The sequence below is a fragment of the Pristis pectinata genome, chromosome 21, assembly GCF_009764475.1.
Source record: "Pristis pectinata isolate sPriPec2 chromosome 21, sPriPec2.1.pri, whole genome shotgun sequence".
NCBI classification, from domain to species: domain Eukaryota; kingdom Metazoa; phylum Chordata; class Chondrichthyes; order Rhinopristiformes; family Pristidae; genus Pristis; species Pristis pectinata.
Window position 1 is genome coordinate 7,946,919 of NC_067425.1, and position 24,224 is coordinate 7,971,142.

Genomic DNA, 24,224 nt, shown 5'->3' on the forward strand with positions numbered 1-24,224 from the left:
TTGTGTCTCCATTATCACATTGCTGTTTGTGGGAGCTTGCGGCATTCAAATTAGCTGCCTTGGTTTCCTATATTACAATGGTGACCAAGTACATCAGGGGCTGTAAAGCTCGTTGGACATTCTGAAAGACGCCACAGACTTTCTTTCCTTCTTACTTTCCATTGATTTGATTGGACTCTCCAGCCCTTGGTCCCAGCATGCACCCTGACTCTGACCTATGAAATGACCTTCTACCCTCAATAGTGGCAAAGCCTTCAGTTACCATGCCCCCATGGCGGAAATTGTGGTGGAATAGACCAAAGGTCTAGTCTTAAAATATGAAGGTGAAATCTCTGGTGTGTGTGACAAAGGACCTATTACGGCCAAGTTATCTTTAATGAGGCCCTGGCCCATTTAGAAGCCTGAAAAAAAATTCTCAGAGGAGGGCACCAGAGCTAAATATAAATCTGGATATGTATGACGTTGGTGCTAAAAACAACATGTAACAGCTTTCCCAGGAAAATTTGATCCTTCCCAGCAAGGACCAAGTGGGGCGGCAGTAGTGTAGCGTTAGCGTAATGGTATTACAGCACCAGCGACCTAAGTTCAATTCCCGCTGCTGTCTGTAAGGAGTTTGTACGTTCTCCCCGTGACTGCGTGGGTTTCCTCTGGGTGCTCCGGTTTCCTCCCACATTCCAAAAAGTACGGCTTAGTAGGTTAACATGGGTGTGACTGGGCGGCGCGGGCTCGTTGGGCCAGAAGGGCCTGTTACCGTGCTGTATAAGTAAAGACCAATCTACAGAATGACTTGTGCACCCTCTACATATATATATATATATATATATATATATATATATATATATGCAACACAATGGCACAGCTAATAGAGCTACTGCCTCACAGCTCCAGTGACCCGGGATCAATCCTGACCCTCTGGTGCTGTATATGTGGAGTCTGTACGTTCTCCCTGCAAAGGCATGGCTTTCCTCTGGCTGCTCTGGTTTCCTACCACATCCCCTGAGATGTTTGGGTTGGTGGGTTAATTGGCCGCTCTTAATTGCCCCTGGTGTGTAGGTGAGTGGTAGAATCTGCGAGGGGCAGTGGAGTAGACGGGAATGTGCGGAGAATAAAACGTGCAGGATTAGTTTGGGTGGCTGGCGTGGACTTGGCAGACCGAAGGACTTATTTCTGTGCTCCATTCCACACTCTACATCTACAAAGAGAGGCCAGACTACCAGTAATGGTAGGAGGAGGGGAATTTATCTCCTAAAGTATTAAAATATTACAGCCGCGGCTTAAAAGGACCAAGTGACTTTGGTCTGTTTTTCAAGAAGCAGAATGCCATTTGTAAGAGTATCAAGGAAAGATTTCAAAACTATCACATACCCAATCGGAAATTCCTTCAACATATGCTGAACCTTACAATGAGCAAAGGATAAAAACTTCAATCAGGCTATTCATGAATTCAGCTGAACACATTACAAAGTCATTTTATACAGCCACGCTTCCCAAGATATCTCCTATCTTCTCTGAATGAATTTACTTTCAGCCACTTTCACTTGCTTTAACCTCTTCTGTTCCTTTCCTCTTTCGTCTTTGGCAGCAAATGTGCTGGCTTGTTTTATCAGGCTGATTATTGTTGAACTCTGCCCAACCATTTTCAAAAACATTTTCCTTTAACTGGGTCTTTAACCCGCTCTCCCCACCCTTCAGGCACTCAATATGTTGTAACGTTTTTCTCTGAGCCAGATTCCGCCTGACAACAGTCATCATTTAGAAAATGTGAGCTCTCTTAGAGTATTCCTTTTCTTCTGTTTGTCTTGTGTGATGTCTTTGCCTTTAACGAGACTGCTGGAGTGGACTAGGCCACCTAGCCCCTCCTGCCTGTCTTGCCATTCAATAAGGTCCTGGTTAATTCAATGCCTCATCCATTCTTCCTATACCCCTCATCTAGATTTCTTGGTGTCCCTAAATAAACTCAAGCACTGAGCCTCCACAGCCCTCTGAGGCAGAGGACTCCATGGATTCACAGACTTGAACTTCCTTCAAGGCTGGGTGTCAGCAAGCATCACTTTAAGCATGGAGACACAAGAGGCTACGGATGCTGGAACCTGGAGCAACAAACAAGATGCTGGAGGAACTGAGCGGGTCAGGCAGCATCGGTGGAGGGAAATAAACAGCCAAGTGGAGACACAAGAGAGACTGCGGATGCTGGAATCTGGAGCAATGCACACAAAATGCTGGAGGAACTCAGTGGGTCAGGCAGCATCTATGGAGGGAAGTGGACAGTTGATGTTTCGGGTCGAGACCCTTCATCAGAACTGGAAAGAAAGGGGAGAGAGAGCCTGTATAAAAAGGTTGGGGGAGGAGTGGAGCAAGAGCTGACGGGTGATAGGTGGATCCAGGTGAGATGGGCATAGCCAAAGTTTTGGGTCCAGACCCTTCTGGACTGAAAGAGTAGAGGGGAGATGGCGATAGGGGAGGGGGAGAGTGGGGCAAGCGATAGGTGGATCCAGCTGAGGAGGGGTTGATTGGCAGATGGAGTCAGGTGGGGGAGGGAGGGGTGGAGATAGTGACAGAGGCTGGGAGGTGATGTGGAGACAACAAAACATCATTATTTCCATTTCTCTTACACCCTCCTCCTCCCCCCAACAATTTTAAAGATTTCTGAAGAAAATACATCCAACCTGTTCGGTCCTTCCCGAGAGGTGTACAGGACCCTCTCAGCTCTGATACATGGTTTCGTGAATAATCTTGGCCCCCCCCTCCCTTCCCATTTAAGGAAAGATACTATTCCATTGGCGGTGATCCTGGGCGTGGAGAGGCTGCTGTACAAGGAATGGTTAAACAGGACGGGACTCTACTCATGGGAGTTCAGAAGAGTGGAATGTGATCCCATTGAGACATATGAGATACACAGGGAGCTATACTGGGTAAATGGTGAAAGAATGTTTCCTCTTGTGGGAGAACCTCAAACCAGAGGACACAGTCTCAGAACAAGAGAGCGTCCTTTTAAGACAGATGAAGAATTTCTTTGGAACTCCTTGCCAAGGAGAGCTGTAGGGATAATGCTTATGTATATTTAAAATAGATAGATTTCTAATCAGTAAGGGAATCAAAGGTTATGGGGAAGGGGGAAGGGAACTGGACAAGAAAGAGCATAATAAAAGGTGGAGCAGACAGGAGGGGCTGAAAAGACTACTCCTGTTCCTCCTTGTCCTGGTCATTAAATTCTCTTCATCTTCTGTGCTACATCTAATTGGTAATTGGTTTATTATTGCCACATGTACTGAAATGCAGTGAAAAGCTTTGTTTGCGTGCCATCCAGACAGATCATTCCATACATAAGTACTTCGAGGTAATACAAAAGGAAAACAATAACAGAATGCAGAATACAGTGTTACAGTTAGAGAGAAAGTGCAGTGCAGGCAGACAATAAGGTGCAAGGGCCATGACAAGGTAGATTGTGAGGTCAGGAGTTCATCCTTATCATACAAGAGGACTGTTCGAGAGACTTATAACAGCAGGACAGAAGCTGTCCTTGAGCCTGGTGGCAACTGTTTTCAGACTTTTGTATCTTCTGCCCGATGGAAGAGGGGGAGGAGAGAGAATGTCAGGGTTGGGTGGGGTCTTTGATTATGTTGGCTGCCTTCCTGAGGCACTGGGAAGTGTAGACAGAGTCAATGCAGGGGAGGCTGGTTTCTATACCCCTTGCTACTTGGTAGTCATTGAGATCACATGAGCAGTCTCTTGGGCAGAGAGTGATGACATTATTTTCTTTGTATCACAATTGCCTGTCAGGTGATCTTTGGTGATGTTTCTTGGCTGTGTCCTTTTCTGAGATGGAGGCAGCCCTCATACCTATTTGCCTACTCCCAAAATAAGCACATGACTCAGAAACATCACCAGAGGTTTGTGTTGGGCAGGCACGGTAGTGTAGCGGTTAGTGTAACGTTATTACAGCGTCAGCAACCTGGGTTCAATTCCAACCACTGTCTGTAAGGAGCTTGTACGTTCTCCCCGTGTCTGCGTGGGTTTCCTCCGGGTGCTCCGGTTTCCTCCCACATTCCAAAGACGTACGGGTTAGGAAGTTGTGGGCATGCTATGCTGGCGCCGGAAGCGTGGCGACACTTGCGGGCTGTCCCCAGAACACTCTACGCAAAAAAAGATGCATTTCACTGTGTTTCGATGTACATGTGACTAATAAAGATACCATCTTATCTTAATCAGTTGTGAGTATGAAATGTTCAAGAAACATATTGAAAAACATGAAAAAATTTGAGAGCCAGCTTATGTCTTGCCAGCTGGTATATTGGTCAAACAATTAAATGAGAAACGTTCACCAGATTCCCTTTCCTTCCCTCCCAATTCCTCTGCCCCTACTAGCTCCTGCTCTGATCCCAATTCCTCAGAGTCACAGACTGAGCTACTGACAGGAGCCTCTCAACATTCCAGTTGGTGGCAAGAACTCCCATTGGAGCTGCACCACGGAATGGCAGGACCTCTGGGCAAGCTGAAGACAGTGAGATTCCAGGTTCCACCAGCTTCTCACTAGTGAGTGGGCAATCGGAAGGTGGTTGGCTCCCTGATCGGCAGGTCACTCCACCGATCCAGCCTCCTTCCATCAGGTACGAAACCAAGTCCTGGCAGTAAGCTGATGGTCCAGCCAATGAGTTGGAGGTCCAAGTCCAGGAGAGGGAGCGGAACCAAGGGATCTCTGAGGTATACAATTAACTAGAATTTTTCCTCAGGTGGCAGAGCCCCAGTGAGAAGCAAAGCTGAGGGACTGGGGTGAGGGACTTGGGATAACCCTTCCTTCCTCTGCTGTGGCTCAGAAGACGGCAGCGGACTAGGAGGACACAGGTTCAATTCTGCAACAACGTGTCTTTATATTGTACTGATATTCCCCAAGCTGTTTATTTGGTGCAGGGAACCAGAAGTGAAGGAGGTAGGTTATAAGGAGGAATTTACACGAGGTGAGAGTTGGAGAGGTTTAGGGAGAGAATCCTAGAGCTTAGACCCTGACGACCTGAAGGCAGGGTTGCCAATGTTGGAATGACTGAAGCTGGGAGTGAATAGAAGGCCAGAGTTGTAGGAGGAATGAGGTGTGCATGAGGGTCACTGGGCTGGAGGATACAAGGGGTTGGGAGGGAAAATCAAGAACAGAAGTTTAAAACAACATGAAGACCCAGAAGTTATGACACTGCTGGACCGGGGTGATGGGATTTGGTGTGCGTTATGGATGGGTGCGATCCAGACTGAAGCTCCTAGTGTAGCGCAGTGCTACATTGCCACGAGGGAGGAATACCACCTCCCCCCTCGGGCAACTACAGAGAATTCCAAGCACCATTCTCCCCATTTTTCCGGGCCAATATTTATCACTAGAAACCATAATCAGACGGCTGTTTGTGGGATCTTGCTGTGCACAGGTTGGGTGCTGTGCTTTCTCCATTCAAACACTGACTTAACCTTGAAGTTACTCAGTTGTCTGCGAGGCACTTAGAGCTTGTGGAAGGCAGATGCATCTCCCTCACCGTTCAGGTTTGGGATCCATCGGACCACAGGATAACAACCGGGGCTTCTGCAAACATTTCCTGGGACCGCCGATGCCCGAGACATGGCACTCGTCAAGGGGCCTCTCTGGGTTTGGAGGCGGAGACCAGGCCCGTTACCGTAACAGTATGTACACAGAGACACAGAACGTTTAAGCCCATCTCTCCTTCTGTCCCTGAGTAAACATGAAGGGTGCGGTAGTGGTTCACCAGGATGCTGCCTGGATTAGAGGGCCTGTGCTATAAGGTTGGACAAACTTGGGTTGTCTTCTCTGGAGCGGTGGAGGCTGAGGGGAGACCTCATAGAGGTTTATAAAGTTATGAGAGGCATAGATAGGATAGACAGCCGGTATCTTTTTCCCAGGGTTGAAACGTCTAATACTGTACATTTAAGGTGAGAGGGGGTAAATTCAAAGGAGATGTGGGGCAGGTTTTTTTACACAGAGAGTGGTGGGTGGCTGGAATGTGCTGCAAGGGTTGGTGGTGGAGGCAGATACAACAGAGGTGGAATGTGCAGAGATGGAGGGATATGGACCACGTGCAGGCAGAAGGGATTAGGCGTCATTAGTTTAATTAGTTTGGCACAGCATCGTGGGCCAAAGGGCCTGTTCCTGTGCTGTACTGCTCGATGTTCTAGTACGACTTCCCCTCCAGTGCTGGGCCCCTAACACATCACTGACTTGTAGAACAGATTCTGCTCAATGAACAGGATGTTGGAGAAAAAGGTCTGGAAAGGAGAACCCTGGGGGTGGGGCGCTGGAGAGAGAGAGAGAGAGAGAGAAAAAAAACGATAAAAAAAGAGTTTAAATTGGCTCAGATTCAACAAAATAGCTCCTTTAAGGGCAACTGATGAAAAGCTGTGTGTGAGAGAATGAGGCAATTTCCAGTGGATAATGCTCAGAACTGATCGAACTCAATCTGTTCAGGGCTGTGATAGGGATACTGTGTCCTTCACTCACTATCTGTGAGAGATGCAGCCTTTGGCACTGTCACATTTCCAGTCCTGGCCCTCGTTCAGGTTTCTGAGTGGGGATTGAAAAGAACCCCTCTGCAGCTTCAAATAGCTGCACCGAGCCTGTTGTTCAGTTCAGTGAGTGTGCTCGGTATGGAGAGCCTCCCACTGATCCTGCCAGAGACACTCACCGGGTCTCAGCCGCTGGGCTGATGGAAAGGGCCACTGCTTTTAACTGTGTCTTTAACCTTCAGCCCCCATTATCTTCTCGGATCAGCAACCTTTGTTTCCAAATAAAATGTCCTTAAAACGAGGGTTTTCTTTAAGAGCAGTAGCATCTTACTTGTTGGTAGGGACTGCTGGTACCAAAGTGCTCAAAGGATAAATCTTCATCTCCAGGAGTCCCTGGGGGTCAAGATCGATGTTTCCATTCCAGCTCTGAGACGGTATAGATGCCAATATGAGACCTGCGGAATCTGACACGGGTGAGGCAGGGGCGGGGGTGCTTGATGGGACGGTGCGGTGGCACAGCTGGTAGAGCCGCTGCCTCACAGCTCCAGAGATCCCGGGTTCAATCCCGACCTCGGGTGCTGTCTGTGTGGAGTTTGCGCCTTCTACCCGTGACTTTGTGGGTTTCCCCTGGGTGCTCCATTTCTTCCCACATCCTGACTACATGAAGGTTGGTAGATTAATTGGCCACTCATCTCCTGGAACCAGCTCTGCCATTTAATGGGATCATGGCTGATCCACAAATCCTTTCCTCCCCTTTGATCCTTTACAGATTGGAATTCTATCTCAGTGTTAAAAATACCCAAGGACTCTGTCCTCACTGTTCCTCATAGCTAGGAGTTCCAAAGATTCACGTCCTCTGAGAGAAGAAATTCTTCCTCATCCTAGTCTTAAAGGGGCAGCCCCCTTCCTCTGAGACCACGTCCTCTGGTCTGGACCCTTCCATGACCGAAGACATCTCCTCGGCATTCACTCTTCATGCCCGCTCAGAATCTTATCTCTTTCAATCAGATCACCTCTCATTCTTCCATACTACAATGAGTCGAGGCCCAATCTGTGTAAGTCAGGCCTCAGTGCTGGGGACATTGCTTTGTCAATGCTGCCAGTGGAATTGGAGGAGCTTGCAGATGCAGTGGTTCTGCTCCAAAGCTTGGAGCAGTCCTTGTGTCAGCAATGTACGGCAGTGCAGGGGTCATGCAGGGTCTTGACCCGAAATGTCGACCTTCCCTCTGCCTCCACAGGTGCTGCCTGACCCGCTGAGTTCCTCCAGCGGTTTGTGTGTTGCTGCGACCTCTCGTGTCTCCAGGGATCACCATGAGCCCAGACCCGGTTTTGAGATCTTGATCTCGGAACATTCTTTTCTTCAGGCAGCCAAGGAGCACGGGAGGTGGTGGGGATTTCGTCACTGACGTCTGCCCTTGCTCCGAGAAATGGGAGGCATTCCACGTTTTCCAGGGTCTCATTATGGATCTTGATCATTGGGAGGGGTGTAACAGCATTGTGAGGTGGGGAGAGATTAGTCAAGGACCTTTGCCTTCTGAATGTTTACTGTAAGCCCCATTCCTTTGTACACTTCAATGATGACACGGAGCTCGGCCTCTGAAGTGTGCACTGACACAGGTGCCATCTGCATACTTCATCCCTGCAAATTGCGTTATGAGGGGAGACTGGATGGGCTGGGACTGTTTTCCCTGGAGCAACGGAGGCTGAGGGATGACCTTATAGAGGTTTATAAAATCATGAGGGGCATGGATAAGGTGGACGGTCACCGTCTTTTTCCCAAAACGAGTCCAAAACGAGAGGGCAGGGGTTTAAGGTGAGAGGTGAAAGATTTCAAGGGGACCTTTGGGGCAACATTTTCACGCAGAGGGTAGTCCGCATATGGAACGAGCTGCCAGAGGAAGTAGTAGAGGCAACGTTTTAATAACACTTAGACAGGTATATGGATAGGAAAGGTTTAGAGGGACATGCGTCAAATGTAAGCAAACAGGACTAGCTCAGGTTGGCCATCTTGGTCGGCATGGATGAGTTGGGCCAAGGGGTTGGTTTCTGTGCTGTATAACTCTGTGACCCTAACCGGGGTTGGGCCAACCTTGGTTTTGAGGTGGAGTCGATGAAGTTTCAACACTTTCCTGCTGGTTCACCTCATGGTCACGTATCCCAGAGCCCTGAGCTGAGTGCTGAGCATCCAACTGGTGTAGAGACTGAGGCTTTACAACAGGTCTCGGCATCTACAGCCCAGAGGGAAGTAAAACTAGGTCCCATGTCACCAATCCAGTGATCTCTGCTGAACCACTCACAATCTACCATGTTATGGCCTTGCACCTTGCACCAGTGTAGCGGTTAGCGTAATGCTTTACAGTGCCAGCGACCCGGGTTCAATTCCAACCACTGTCTGTAAGGAGTTTGAACGTTCTCTATGTGTCTGCGTGGGTTTCCTCCGGGTGCTCCGGTTTCCTCCCACATTCCAAAGACGTACGGGTTAGGAAGTTGTGGGCATGCTGTGTTGGCGCCGGAAACGTGGCGACACTTGCGCGCTGCCCCAGAACACTCTATGTAAAAGATGCATTTCACTGTGTGTTTCGATGTACATGTGACTAATAAAGATATCTTATCTTATCTTATTGTCTGCCTGCACTGTACTTTCTCTGTAACATCTTATTCTGCATTCTGTTATTGTTTTCCCTTGTACTACCTCAATGCACTGTTGTACTGAAATGATCTGTATATGGATGGCAAGCAAAACAAAGTTTTTCACTGTATCTTGGTACATGCGACAATAGAAGATATCTTTATTCGTCACATGTATATTGAAACACACAGTGAAATGCATCTTTTGTGTAGAGTGTTCTGGGGGCAGCCGGCAAGTGTCGTCACGCTTCTGGCACCAACATAGCATGCCCACAACTTCCTAACCCGTACGTCTTTGGAGTGTGGGAGGAAACCGGAGCACCTGGAGGAAACCCATGCAGACACAGGGAGAACGTACAAACTCTTTACAGACAGTGGCCGGAATTGAACCCAGGTCCCTGCCGCTGTAAAGCGTTACGCTAACCGCTACACTACCGTGCCTGCCCCTACACTACTGGACAATGATAAACCAATTTACTAATTGAATGTATGCATTAATAAGCACACGTGTGTAAAGCACGTGTTTACACAGGCAGTTGTGTGTATGACTGCACGTGAGTATATCAGCATGTGCGTGCATCTATGGGTATGCGAGTATGTGTAGGCATTTGGTTGCACCTTTATGGTTCGTTTACGGGACAGTAGACTACTCATTTCGAGACACGAGTACAAATCTGAGTAATTAAAGAAATTTTGTGACAAAGGCTGCTCTCAGTAAAAGTGACCGTGAATTGACTGGACTGCCTTTTAAAAAATCTGACTGCTTCACTCGTCAAGTGAGGGATTCTGCTGTCCTCACCCTGCCTGGCTTTTGTGAAGCCAGGCCAAAGGAATGGTCTCGCAAACCACTCTGTCCAATGGAGTTTGGGTACGTCCTGCCCACAAGACCCAGATCTCATAAAGAAGTAGGCTTAGATTTGGTAAATATGGAGAACTCTTCCTCAGCAGCAGCAAGGTTGGTGACCAGACATTCAATGTCTCATCTGGAACTCAGGTAAAGGGCTGGAAGACTCAGGATGTTGGGCAGAGAGAAACTGGTTTAGGGTGGGGATAGTTGTGGTGGAGGAGTGGCTGGTGTTGGCTGTGGTGGGGGGGTGGGGTTTGCTGTGGTGGGAATGGTGCTGAGGTGGAGGGAACGCAGCAAACCCTTGTGTGTTCTGCTGGCCGACACTCAATGAAGAGTTGGCTTCCACCTCGATCGGCGCTCCTCCCCCAACAGAACAGGCTGCTCGTTCATCTCCGTGGGATCTTGTTGGACAATTACGGTGTCAGAGCACCAGCCGCTCTCTGAGCCATCCTTGAAGATGTGATGAGATGAACGAGAAGCTCTCCTCACCACACCACAGTCCTGCCTCCCTGACAGTGCACAGTATACACAAGCACCACCCCACTCCCCGCCACTGTTAAATTGGATTTGAATACCATGAAGCACAGATTATTTCCCAAGTAATAGACATTAAAACCACCACATTAGCTAGTGATTATTAGGTTTTGTTAATATTAGCCTATATTAGATATTAAGCAGCTTGATCTGTGGCCACTGTTAGCTCATTCACGCAGTAATTACATAAGAAATGACTGTGCCATGAGCAAGACTGGGGAAATTGATCTTAAATGATCACAAACTAAAGTGATGGTCCTCCAGACGGAAATCAGTCTTCTGCGATGCCTTGCAGTTCGAGCCCGGGGGAGTTCATTTCTGGTTATTTTTGTCTCCGTGGCGGGGACTGGCTGTTGCTAGGAGCCGGGTTCTGGGTAGTGTGGCCTCTCCACCAGAGGACACAGCAGCGGGTGAGGGGGCCAGTGAGGTTAGAGTGCGGCGGTGATCAGAGTGGTGGCAGGGTCGAGGGACCCAAATGGTCAGTGTGAACCTCGGGGCCAACATCGAACGGGACGCATCTGGCCATAGCTACGGACAACGCGCAAACTCTCAAAGCTGAAGCCCACTTGGAAGGAAGGAAAATCTCATTCAGTATTTAAACAAAAGCTGATGACAAACTTAAACAATAGCAGCTTGCAAATAACACGTGAAAATGTACCTTTATAATCTCACCACACACTTTAATACAGGGCTGTCAAAAGTCCCAGAAAATCGGAATGGGATTTGACACCATTAAGTGATATAACTGTACCGAATAAAAAACCTCCATACAAAATCAGCCAGTTGATAATTCCCTCAGGTTCTTCTTGGTCTCGCTCCCTTCCTAATTGCGTCAATCCAGTTTGTTCTCATCAAGGGTCACCGAGCTCTGACGCTCTGCCTTTTATGTTGTTCCGCATGACAAGCCTATGGTTAAGCGTCTTAATAACGCAGTGTGACAGAGGGAGGTGACCCCCTCTGACCCTGGTCTTCCACCCCACCTCTCCCTGGTGCCCACACCTCACACACAGCGGCATCGCACTGCATGAACTCAGTTTGCTCGTCGGATTTCAACAAAATATTCCATGTTAACATCAGGAGAACAACAGGGATGGGCTACAGACTCCTGCACCTTCAGAGTAATCTCCACAACACTGCTCAGTGCAGGGAGCCAGCAGAAAAATCACAAGGGACATGCAAACAATCTACCTATGCTCTTTTTGCGCCCCCCCCCCCCCCCCCCCCCCATCTATCATTTCAATTTAGTTATGAGAACTATTGGAGATGGGGAGGGCGGGAAGGAAGGATGACTGGCAGCCTTAATCATCCAATCACAGAGTCTGTCCGCTGGCTTTTCTTATTGCCTGGGATGGACTTGATGGGCTGAATGGCCTCTCTTTCTGTGCCACTTGAATGATTCCACTTGGTGTGGGAAGGTTAGGTGCCTGAGATCAGAGATGGACGCTTGGGGCCAGGGGAAATATCATAGAGTCATACAGCACAGAAACAGGCCTTTCAGCCCAACTGGTCCATGCTGACCAAGATGCTCATCTAATCTAGTCCCATTTACCTGCATTTGGCCCGTATCTCTCTAAACCTTTCCTATCCATGAGGCTGTCCAAGTGCTTGTTAAATGTTGTATCTGCCTCAACCACTTCCTCTGGCAGCTCGTTCCACATACGGACAAAATTGTCCCTCAGGTTCTGATTAAATCTCTGCCCTCTCACTTTAAACCTGTGTCCTCTAGTTCTTGATTCCCTGACACTGGAAAAAAGACTGTGCGCATTCACCATTCACGCTGAAACGTCCAAGAATACAGCCAATAAGAGTTGGCGATCCCAGTGGGAGAAGAGTGTCAAACATGTCGGGTGGTATCTGCAGGTTCTGAGCTGCCCAGGACCCAGTTGTTGCAAACATCCCCAGGTTCACCAGAGGAGTACGGAAAGACGTATGTTTGCAGCTCCTTTCACTATCTCTGGGCACTCCACAGTGCTTTATGGGCTCAGGCCTGCTTGCATCAATATGGTTACCACCAGGGATAGGGCCTCCTTCCGCACTCCCCCACTGCTTGTTAGACTGCAGCTCCGTCAACACCAATCACACAACCAAACACCTCTTCTTTGGGGTCAAAGGCTGGCTGACAAAGGGAGGGGGAGGGTGGGGGGGGGGGGGCGCGACCGTCAGACTTTCCAATGGTGTGAACAAGCCAGCGAGACAGGCAAGTCCCTCTCCCGAGTCAAAGGGAGCCTCAGGTCTGTCGCACTGTCTCGCTGAGTTATTTATCTGGCTCATTCTAACCTGTGCCAGGACATAAGAAGTTAATGAAGTCTCCCTCAGACACACGGCTTTTTATAGATTATTTCAAAATGAGAATGATATCATTGGAAAGAGGGGAAAAAAACGCACTGATTATATGTCACAATCTTGCAGACACGCCGGGACTGATGTGCTTGGAAACCAATCATTCCTCATTTAGTTTTGCCTCACAATCCAATCTGTAAGAGATCCTTATCTGGCAGGACAGCAACGGGCAGATTCTTGTTTATCTGAATCCAGCCGTTTGCCCATCGTGTGGTGTTGATGCAGTTGCCCCCAGCAACGGAACAAAATGGCCTTGAAAAGCCTTTCAGCTTGAAGGTCAATATTAAAAAAAATTGAAGCGGACTCGGTGAAAGCTTGTGCTTCGGAGGTCACTCATTCCACCATCCTGCTGGATGGGGCTGACCCCACCCCCTTCCCACTGTGATCTGCCTGCGAAATATTCAGTGCACCTAAGCATCCCCTGGTCACACATACTAACTGACCTACTGGAAGGGACTGGGCAGCTGGAAGTCAAACTCGGCTCCTGTCACTTGAACTGTCTGTAATTTAGAATGTAACATCTATAAAATGAGAAACTTTGTGAACTTAAGTGCCTGTTTACTTAGCATCCACACACCTTTACATGTATATGTTTGTCAGATATACTGGATGTGGTTATCGATATATATATTTTAAAAAATATTTTCATGCTATTATACGTGGATATGCACGAATATAATCAGACACGTGCACATACAATTTTATACAAATGCACGTAAGCATATACACACACGCACACAGACACACATACGCACGCACACATACAGACACACGCAAGCACACATACGCGCACGCGCACATACACGCGCGCACACACCTATATACAGAGACACGAGACTGCAGATGCTGGAATCTGGAGCAACACATAAAATGCTGGAAAAACTCAGAGGGTCAGGCAGCATCTATGGAGGGGAAATGGACAGTCGAGAAGGGAAATTTGGGACTGGAAAGAAAGAAGGGAGATAGACAGTGTAAATCGATACTGTCATGGTTTATGCTCCACCCCGTCTCCCCACCTTTTCATACTGTCTACCTCCCCTCTTTCTTTCCAGTCCAGATGAAGGGTCTCCACCCGAAATATCAACTGTCCATTTCCCTCCACAGATGCTGCCCGACCCACTGAGCTTCACCCATATACAGACACGGTATATTTACATACCTGCAGAAAGTGAAGCATCTCCTGACACCACGCAGCCTTCCACCATCAGCAGGGCACAAGTCACCCTCCACTTGCAGCTCCAACAACACTCAGGAATCTCAACGCCATGACTGACACTCCATCCACTGGCCTAATTATTCAGTCCCTCCTCATGGCTGCAGTGTGTGCCATCTACAAAATGCACTGCAGTTACTTGCCCACACTGCTCCTTCAGCATTTCCTGAACCTTGGACCTCTACCACCAACAAAGACATGGACTTCAGGCACATGTGAACATCACCACTTGGTGATTCCCTTCCAAGCTGCAGAGCACCCTGAATACATCATTGTTGCCAAATCCTGGAACTCTCTCCTCAACAGCATGTTTACCAGAAGAACCTCAGTAGTTCAAGACGGTGGCTCACCACCGGCTTCTCAAGGGCAATTTGGGATGGGCAATAAGTGATACTGATGCACACATTCCAAAAAATTACAAAAAAAGATACACAAGTGTGTGCATAAAGAAGCTACACCAGGCTAACAGATGACCCACTTTGATAAGACAGAGAACATCATTGAATTGCTGGGCTCTTTCTGCCGAACAACAGGCGCTGAACAGCAATGCCCATGTCCAAACAACAAAGGTGGACTCTGTGATAAGACTATTGAATGGTTCCCTTATACAATGAGATGGACTCTGACCTCACGATCTACCTTGTAGTGACCTTGCACCTTATTGCACTGCACTTTCTTTGTAGCTGTGACACTTGACTCTGTACTGTTATTGTTTTTACCTGTACTACCTCAATGTACTCTGTACTAACTCAATGTAACTGCACTGTGTAATGATTTGACCTGTACAATTGTTATGCAAGACAAGTTTTTCACTGTACCTCGGTACAAGTGACAATAATAAACCAATACCAATACCAATAATAAACCAAAACCAATACCAATTCTGACTGATCCAAGGGCCTACTTAGCGGATGTTTGGACATTCGAAGGCTACACCATACCAAGGTTGTGTTATTTCTTATAATTTGGTACATGTGTTATTCTGATTCACTTGGAGCAATACCAGAGCTTAGGTAGGAACTTAGATAAAAGATACCTTGCTGGTAGGTATCTGGCCCATTTTTAAACATTGCCTTCCAAGCTAAATGTTTTGGCTCATAACCCTCGAACTGAGTGGCTGTCTGGGGTAGTTTTGTGCTGGGAGACACTTACAGACCAGATAAAGATGGATAGTTACCTTCCCCAAAAGACATTAGTGAAACCAGAAAGGTTTTTACAACGGTTTTGCAGTGCCACAGTCACCATCACTGAAACACCTTTTTTATATTCAATATTTATTCAGTAAAATCAATGTAAATTCTCCAGCTGCCGTGGTGGGATTTGAACTCATGTCTCCTGATCACTGGTCCAGGGCGGCACGGTAGCGTAGCGGTTAGCGCAACGCTATTACAGCGCCAGCGATCGGGGTTCGATTCCCATCGCTGTCTGTAAGGAGTTTGTACATTCTCCCGCGTCTGCGTGGGTTTCCTCCGGGTGCTCTGGTTTCCTCCCACATTGCAAAGACGTACGGCTAGGTTAATTGGGTTTTAAATGGGCGGCACGGACTCGTTGGGCCGGAAGGGCCTGCTACCACGCTGTAAATAAATTTTTTTTAAAAAAGGTCTCTGGACTTCTGGCCCAATAATGTAATCACTACAACATTTCATATGTTGCATTCCAAATTCCCATGTTAATTTCCCGACTAGAAACAAAAACATCCATTTGAAACCAAGGATTTTAAAAAATATTCCTTCTTGCATGGGAGTGCAAGTGACTTGTAACCTCAGAGGAGTCAAGGTTGACAGGGCCTGAAAATAAAGAAACTTTAAATTGTAATTGATTGTTTAATATTGTATATCTGTACAGTGCACGTTATGGAATGCTAATGATTATCTTCAGTTAGTGTGGTCTGAGGAAGGTCCTATACTGCCATTTTACCGAACGCGCTCAATGCCTCAGTGTGTCCTTGCAAAGTTGTGCTTGCGCAGAGATTCTGTCTGGCTACCTGAAGAACAATTAAACTCTTGTTTACTGCCATCCAATCCTTGCTTAGAACAGCAATTGGGCATCGTGCACTTAAGGAGAAACAGCCTCAGCTCAGCAGTGGAATAACATATTGTGCAATACAGGTAAAATCCTCCAAATCTACGCTTCACAAGCCCTGCCTAAGCAACACTGTCCAAATGTGGTAGTTTATTGCATCAGATATGATGGCCTGCATTTCACAAGATCACAAGACAAGGGAGCAGAAGCAGGCCATTCGGCCCATCGAGTCTGCTCCAAGGAAAGGGAAATAGAAATGAGAAATGGGGAATGGGGGAAAGAAAAAGAAAAAAAAACCTATTCTAATCCCAATTTCCGGCCTTATCCCCATATCCCTTGATATCCTGACTATTTAGATATCTATCTATCTCCTCCTTGAACTGGCCTTCACTGCTGTACGTGGCAAGGAGTTCCACAAATTCACCACCCTCTGGCTAAAGAAATTTTTCCTCATCTCTGTTTTGAAACTGTACCCTCTAATTCTAACTCACCCACCAAGGGAAACAGCCTAGCCGCATTTACTCTGTCCTTTCCTATCAATATTTTAAATGTCGCTATGAGGTCCCCTCTCATTCTTCTGTACTCCAGTGAGTACAGTCCAAGAGCCGACAAACGCTCCTCATATGTAAGCCCTTTCATTCCTGGAATCATCCTCGTAAATCTCCTCTGAACCCTCTCCAACGTCAGCATGTCCTTCCTAAGATGTGGGGCCCAAAACTGCGCACAATATTCCAAATGAGGCCTCACTAGTGCCCCGTAGAGCCTCATCAACACTTCCTTACTTTTATACACTATACCTCTCGAAATGAATGCCAACATAGCATTCGCTTTCTTTACCACTGATCCGACCTGGTGGTTAAGGTATCCTGCACGAGTACCCCCAAATCCCTTTGTCCTTCCGTGCTTTGGATTTTCTCTCCTCCTAGATAATAATCTGCCCGCTTATTTCTGCTTCCAAAGTGTACAACTGCATCACAGTGATCTCCTGCCACAATTCCTCTTCGTAAGAACATAAGAAACAGTCCTCCAGCTGGCTTCTCATATCCGCCATTCAATAAGATCACGGCCGATGTTTTAACTCAGTGCCACCTTCCTGGATCCTCTGATTCCCTTAAAATCTACAATATATCTGTCTGAAGTGTACTCAGTGATTCTGCCTCCACAGACCTCTTGTGCAGTGAATTCCAAAGATTCACCACTCTCTGGGTGAAGAAATTTCTGTCCTGAAAGGCTGACCCCTTATTTTGAGACTGTGATCTCTGGTCGAGCCAGTCCAACTAGGGAAACAACATCCCCACATCTATCTATCATACTCCTTAAGAATGTTGTATGGTTTAAGAGGTTACTCTCATTCTTCTAAACTCTAGAACAGACCTAGTCAGATTAATCTCTCCCCATACGATAAACCTGCCATCCCAGAAATCTAGTGAGCTTTAACGGCACTTCGTCCGTCACAACTACATCCTTTCTTAGGTAGAGATACCAGACCCATACACAATATTGCAGATGAGGTCTCACCAGAGCCTGACATAATTGGAGTACAATGTCTCTACTCTTCAAATCTTCTTGCAGTAAAGGCCAACATACTGTTGCCCTCCTTAATTGCTTGCTGAATCTGCACATTAACTTGTAGTGATTCATGTACAAGGACACTTAGGTCCCTCTGAACACCAACACCTTTCAATCTCTTGCCACTTAAAAAAAATACTCCACCTTGCTATCTCCTCCACTCAATCTCCGTTAGGCGGAATAATCCTGTAGAAATACTGTACATCTTACCTCTCTATAAGAATATACCCGTTTCACAATGTCTGCATGGTCTCTGTTGTCTGTCAGTCAAGATCAGGCTGGGTCAGATATTTGCTGCTACAGGTGATCCCCACGTTACAGCAGTTTGGGTAATGGAAGTTCACCTTTATGGAATTCACAGATAGCTACCAACAAAAATCTGAGATACGGAATAAAAATCTGCTCGCGTGGAATTTATTCTTCAATTTTTTTTTCAACTCACATTTTTTGCCGCATGCGCAGATGACGTGGCTTCGCATTATGGAAAAATCGTATTACGGGCAGTCTTCTGGGAACGTAATCCCCCTAACACGGGGGTCTCCTGTACTTGTGCAGTTCAGTAACACGTGCACACGGAAATCTGCTTCCTAAATTCAACTCTGAGAAACTCAATAGGACTGAAGTTCAGAACTGGACTATGTTGTACATCCCTTCCTACCTCAGAGGTTTTTTGAATTTCTACCAGTAATGTTCCTCCTCTGCAGGCTTCCCTCCAATGGGACCCTGTTATCTATATCAAGACATGGGCCATCTAGTTTCAGAGGGACATACGTCAGCACACTACTTTCCAAGCTATAATAATCCTGTCCTTACCAATCCCTCGTCTAGAGAGGGACTGTGGAAAAAGTTGAGTCGTGTCTCTCAGATTTCAGGCGTTCTACGTGAGAATTACTGTTCCACACTTTTTGACAGTACGTCCGAAACAGGAGATCAAAATCCAATCATTTCCTGCAAATGCCTTGATCCAAGTAAAAGCAATTAGCCTCTAGCTGACCTTGTGATATTCATATTTACAGCAATAAGCCTTTTTGGTCTTCAGGGGACACATAGGTGCACCTCATCAGCGGAATAATAGTATGGATGTGATTTTCCTGATACCAGGCAAAAACAAGTTCTAACATTCACCAGAAGCAGCATCTCAAGGGCTGCAGGCCACAGCTCACCACCTCCTTCCCACTGGTCATGGGCAATAACTATTGGTCTTGCCAGCAACCCCCACATCCCAAGAAGGAATAAGGTACAGTGATGCAGTAGGAAGATTGCTGCCTCAACCCCTCCAATGACCCAGGTTCAATCCTGACCATTGGTCCTGTCTTCGTGGAGTTTGCACATTGTTCCTGTGACCATATGGGTTTCCTCTACTTTCCTCCCCCAGCCCAATGATGCGTAAGTTGGGAGGTTAATTGGCCACTGTTCTGTCGGGGAGTAAATGGACATGCGGGGCGAACAGGTTACAGAGAAATTATCAGAGGAACAGGATTGCTCTGTGAGTTAGTAGGAACTCAATGGGTCAAATGGCCTCCTTCTATGTTGTAGAGATATGGAAAATAAAGCTGCTTTCTTACTCTTTTTATGAATTGGGAGGAGGGCGATAATTTTGCCCGTCGGTTGGTCTCACACCTTGCCAGCCACGGTTGGTTCAGATGCAGAGATAATCTCTGCAGGGTTACCTTGAGATTTCTGGGAGCTATAGATTCTTCTCTCAAACACTGCGACCAGCAACTTCAGAAAATCATTGGTGGAGGAAGTGTGGGGAGGGACACAAAAGTTTGTTTTCTAAATCTGTTGATTTTTAGGGGTGGTGAAGAAAAAATGGGAGGGATTGGAGCGAACGAGACTTCCAAGGAAACCTGCCGTTACAGAGAGAGGAGACACAAGAGACTGCACGTGCTAGAATCTGGAGGAATTCAGCGGGTCAGGCAGCATCTGTGGAGGGAAACGGACAGTTGACGTTTTGGGTCAAGATCCTTCATCTGGACTGAAAGAAAATGGGAGATAGCCAGTATAAAGATGTGAGGGGAAGGGGTGGAGCAAGATCTGGCAGGCGATAGGTGGATCCAGGTGAGGAGGGGTGATCAGCAGATGGAGGAGGGAAGGGTGGAGATAGCGACAGAGGTGGATAAGATATGTTTATTAGTCACATGCACATCGAAACACACAGTGAAATGCATCTTTTGCGTAGAGTGTTCTGGGGGCAGCCCACAAGTGTCGCCCCGTTTCCGGCGCCAACGTAGCATGCCCACAACTTCCTAACCCGTACGTCTTTGGAATGTGGTAGGAAACCGGAGAACCCGGAGGAAACCCACGCAGATGCGGGGAGAACGTACAAACTCCTTACAGACAGCGGCCGGAATTGAAACCGGGTCGCTGGCGCTGTAAAGCGTTACGCTAACCGTGCCTGCCCTGGGGAGGTGAGGGGTGGAGGCAATAAATGGCTGCAGGTGATAGGTTTGAGATGGGAACAGGTAGAGGCCAGTCTACTGTTCAATAACAGGACTGGCTCCACCGAGCAGTTTCTCCTCAAGCTGCTTCCAAACATTTCCCATTTTCAAGTGTAGCATTTCCAGTCGACTTTTCACCTATCAATTGGTTTTCCTGCATCTTGAATTGCGCTTGTGCATTTGTGGCTGTGCTGGAGAAGGTGCAGAGGAGACTCACCAGGATGTTTGTTGGATTGGATCATTTCAGGTATAAGGAGAGAATGGACTGGCTGGACTTGTTTCCCCTGGACTGGAGAACGCTGAGGGGTGACCTGACGGAGGTACACAAAATTATAAGGGGGATAGATAGGGTAGATAGTAGGAGTCCTTTTCCCTTGGTGCAGTGTCCAAAACAAGAGGGCATAGGTATAAGGTGAGGTTTTGAGGAGATCTGTGAGGGAATTTTTTCACTCAGAGAGTGGTTGGAATGTGAAGGTGGTGGAGCCAGATAACCTCACAACATTTAAGAAGCATCTAGATAAACACTTGAATTCCCAAGACATAGAAGGCTATGGGCCAAATGCTGGTAAACGGGACCAGGACAGATGTACAATGGTCAGCATGGACATGGTGGGCTGAAGGGCCTGTTTCTCAGTTGTACAACTCTATGACTCCTAGCCTGTAAAGACAAACAGGAGCAGAGGTCACCATACCCAGAAGACACCGCATGGACTCTGTCTACACTTCTCGCTGCCTTGGTAAAGCAGCCAACATAATCAAAAACCCCACCCACCCGGGACATTCTCTCTTCTCCCCTCTCCCATTGGGTAGAAGATACAAAAGCCTGAAAGCACGTACCACCAGGCTCAAGGACAGTTTCTACCCCACTGTTATAAGACTATTGAACGGTTCTCTAGTACGATAAGACGGAGTCTTGACCTCACAACCCACCTCGTTATGGCCTTGCACCTTATTGTCTACCTGCACTGCACTTTCTCTGTAACTGTAACACTTTATTCTGCATTCTGTCATTGTTTTCCCTTGTACTACCTCAATGCACTGATGTGATGAAATGATCTGTATGAATGGCATGCAAAACAAAGTTCTTCACTGTACCTCGGTACATGTGACAATAACAAACCAATTTACCAATTTGGAGGAGAAGCGATAATTCCCCTTCATGCAATCTCAGCAACCCAGTTCCTCCCTAACTTACTGAAGGAACCGACTGCATCAGTGCAAACAGGGGAGAAGTGTCAAAATGCTAATGTGACATTTAGAAAATCTGTGACATTGGTGCGACACATTTGTTACGCTCCTTCAGTATCCTCATTAGGGACTGCAGCTGGATGCCATTAATGATTTGGCCAGCTTCTGTGTACACTGTTGTTTTCGTTCATATATCTCAGCTCCACTGTCTCCCCACTAATTATCAGGCCAAACAGATTGGAATCTGACCCCCCCTCCCAGCCTCCTGCCTTCTCCAGTTCATCACTGGGATCTCTGCAGGCAGCGCGGGGGAGCGATTGTTCCTCACTAATCAAGCGTTGAGCATTAAAGCAGACAGTTTTCACACAGCAGCTAGCACAGCTCATTCACAGATGAGTACAGCACTGGAGGAGGCCATTCAGCCCATCGAGTCTATGCCTTCCAGTCCCCTGCTTATTCCCCAGATTCCTGCAGGAGTTTCCCCAGATGGTGGGGCTCGACCTGAAACGTCGACTGTCCATTTCCCCCCACAGATGCTGCCTGACCCGCTGAGTTCCTCCAGCGTCTTGTTTGTTGCTGCAGGTTCCAGTGTCTGCAGTCTCTCGTGTCTCAAGTTTTTATCTATTTACCTTTCGAAAGCTGCAACTGAATCCTTGTCTGGTGCTCTATCCAACTCCAATATGAACTTTTCCAAATTTCTCAATAAACAAAAAACAGAAAAAGTCAATGTTGGAGTTAAAACAGAAAACGCTGGAGACACTGGGTTGGTACCAGCTTTTGTTAATTTGGGCTGATGAGGGGGAGGTGGAGGTGAACACAGAACACAACAGCACAGTACAGGCCCTTCGGCCTACAATGTTGTGCCAACATTTTATCCTGCTCTGAGATCCATCTAACCCTTCCATCCCACATAGCCCCCCATTTCTCTGTCATTCATGTGTCTAAGAGACAATGAAGAGACAATAGTTTAAGAGGCGGATTCTAGATTCTGTGCAGGGGCTCTTCAGACCCAACTCTCTTTTTACCCAACCTCCAATTGCTAGTAATTGATAGCAGGTGCCAGTTCTCTGCTGAAAAAGATCCTGCATATTGGAACATTCCCAGACAGCTGAGGGTACAACTAACACAGCAGAGTAAAGGGAGAGATGCAAGGGACCAGGCTTAGAGGAGTGGAGAGTTTCAAGGAAGGTGCAGAAAGAGGGAGGTGCTGGCTGGGAGAGGTTGAGCGATGACCACGCATTCACTGACAAGAAATTACATCGAGAAATTCTGTCTTCAAGTGAGAAAGGACACGGTGAGCGGCCAGCTATTTTTGCATAGGTGCTCCAAGACTGAAGCAGACCGTTAGACCGTGAGATAAGGTGACTGTCTCATGCCTGAAGATTGAGCCAAGCATGAAGGAGACAGCTGATAAGTACTAGCACTGGCAACATGCAAGATCCAAAAAGGATGAGATACACTTTCTTTGTGACCCAAAAACCTTACAGAAAGAGAGCTTGCATCAGAAGTGTGCAACAAAGCCGAATGCAATTGTTGACCACGATAATCCTCAGACACGTCTCAGCATCTGGATACAGGGGCTCTTTGGACCCAACTCTGTTCTTATCTGACATCCCAACTGTTAGTACCTGATAGTAGATGCCAGATTCCTGTTGAGAAAGGTCCTGCACATTGGAACACTGCCAGCCAGGGATACACAGAAACATAAAGCCTCTGCATTCTCTCTGTACTTACAATGAAGTTACACATGGTTTTGTGGCCATTTTTAGAGGAAGATAACAAGCCTGATCTAAAAAGGCTGAGAATTACTAACCTGGACTCCTTGGAGTGCTGGGGAATTTAAATTCAATTAATTAAGTTACCTAGAATTAATAAAGTAACATCAGTAAAGGTGAAGGTAAAGCTACTGATTACTGTGAAAAGCCATCTGGTCCACTGCTATCCTTACCGGGCTGGCGTGCATGTGACTGCTACACCTTCCAAATTGTCCACTTAAGTGGCCGCTCCCACATCAAGCTGCTATACAAGATCAGTGTTGCAGTAACCTAACCACAAGGGCTGCAGCACCTCAAGGTGGGAGCTCACCACCTCCTTCTCACGGGGTGACTGGGAACGGGCATTAAATGTTGGCCTCGCCAACGACCCTTACACCCTGTGAAAGAGTAAGAAGCCGGGTGTCACACCCATTCACACATCACTAAGGTCTGTTAAATTGTACTTGCACAATTTTGTTTTGTTTTTTGTTGTGTTTATTGGACGTCTTCTGTTCTATGTATGTCCTCTGTTGTGTGAGTCTGGGGGGAAATGACATTTCGTTCTGCCATGTGTTTTTTAGCATGGATGAATGACAATAAAGTAACTTGAACTTGAGGACATCTTCAAGAGGCGGTGCCTCAAGAAGGCGGCATCCATCGCGAAGGACACTCACCATCCAGGACATGCCCTCTTCTTGTTACTACCATCAGGGAGGAGGTACAGGAGCCTGAAGACCCACACTCAATGATTCAGGAACAGCTTCTTCCCCTCTGCCATCAGATTTCTGAATGGTCCATGAACACTACCTCATGATTGCTTCTTTTTGCACTATTTATTTAGTTCTATCATTTCGAGTAATTTTATGTCGTTGCGCTGTACTGCTGCCGCAAAACAACAAATTTCATGTCATCTAAGTCAGTGATAATTAATCTGATTCTGATTCAATCAGTGAGCAGATACTTGCAACAGTATTGTTTCTCTCTAGAATCACAGGATAGTGCGGCACAGTGGACCATCAAGCCCATCATGTCTGTGCTATCCCCTTTGTCCCAATGCTCCGTTCTTTCCTCAGAGCCCTGCAAACACTTCCTTCTTCAATTCTTTGTAATAATAACTTAAATGGGGGAAGATTGAGAGAGACCATTGTATGGGAATCTTTGAGAAAGCATCCATTGGAAACCTGTTCTGACCC

At 47.1% G+C, this 24,224-nt stretch overlaps 1 protein-coding gene across 7 annotated transcripts in view; it reads right to left on the reverse strand.

Annotated features, from left to right (window-relative positions):
• msi2b (musashi RNA-binding protein 2b) overlaps positions 1 to 24,224 on the reverse strand; it is a 483,338-nt gene that overhangs the window by 91,036 nt on the left and 368,078 nt on the right. The window contains exon 11 of one of the 7 annotated variants that reach the window (XM_052035984.1): positions 10,646 to 11,069. The exons of the other annotated variants lie outside the window; for them this stretch is intronic. Coding sequence (XP_051891944.1) covers positions 10,984 to 11,069 — 86 coding nt within the window. The 3' untranslated portion in view covers positions 10,646 to 10,983. Of the gene's footprint in view, positions 1 to 10,645; positions 11,070 to 24,224 lie in introns of those variants that run through there. 7 annotated transcript variants of the gene reach the window in all.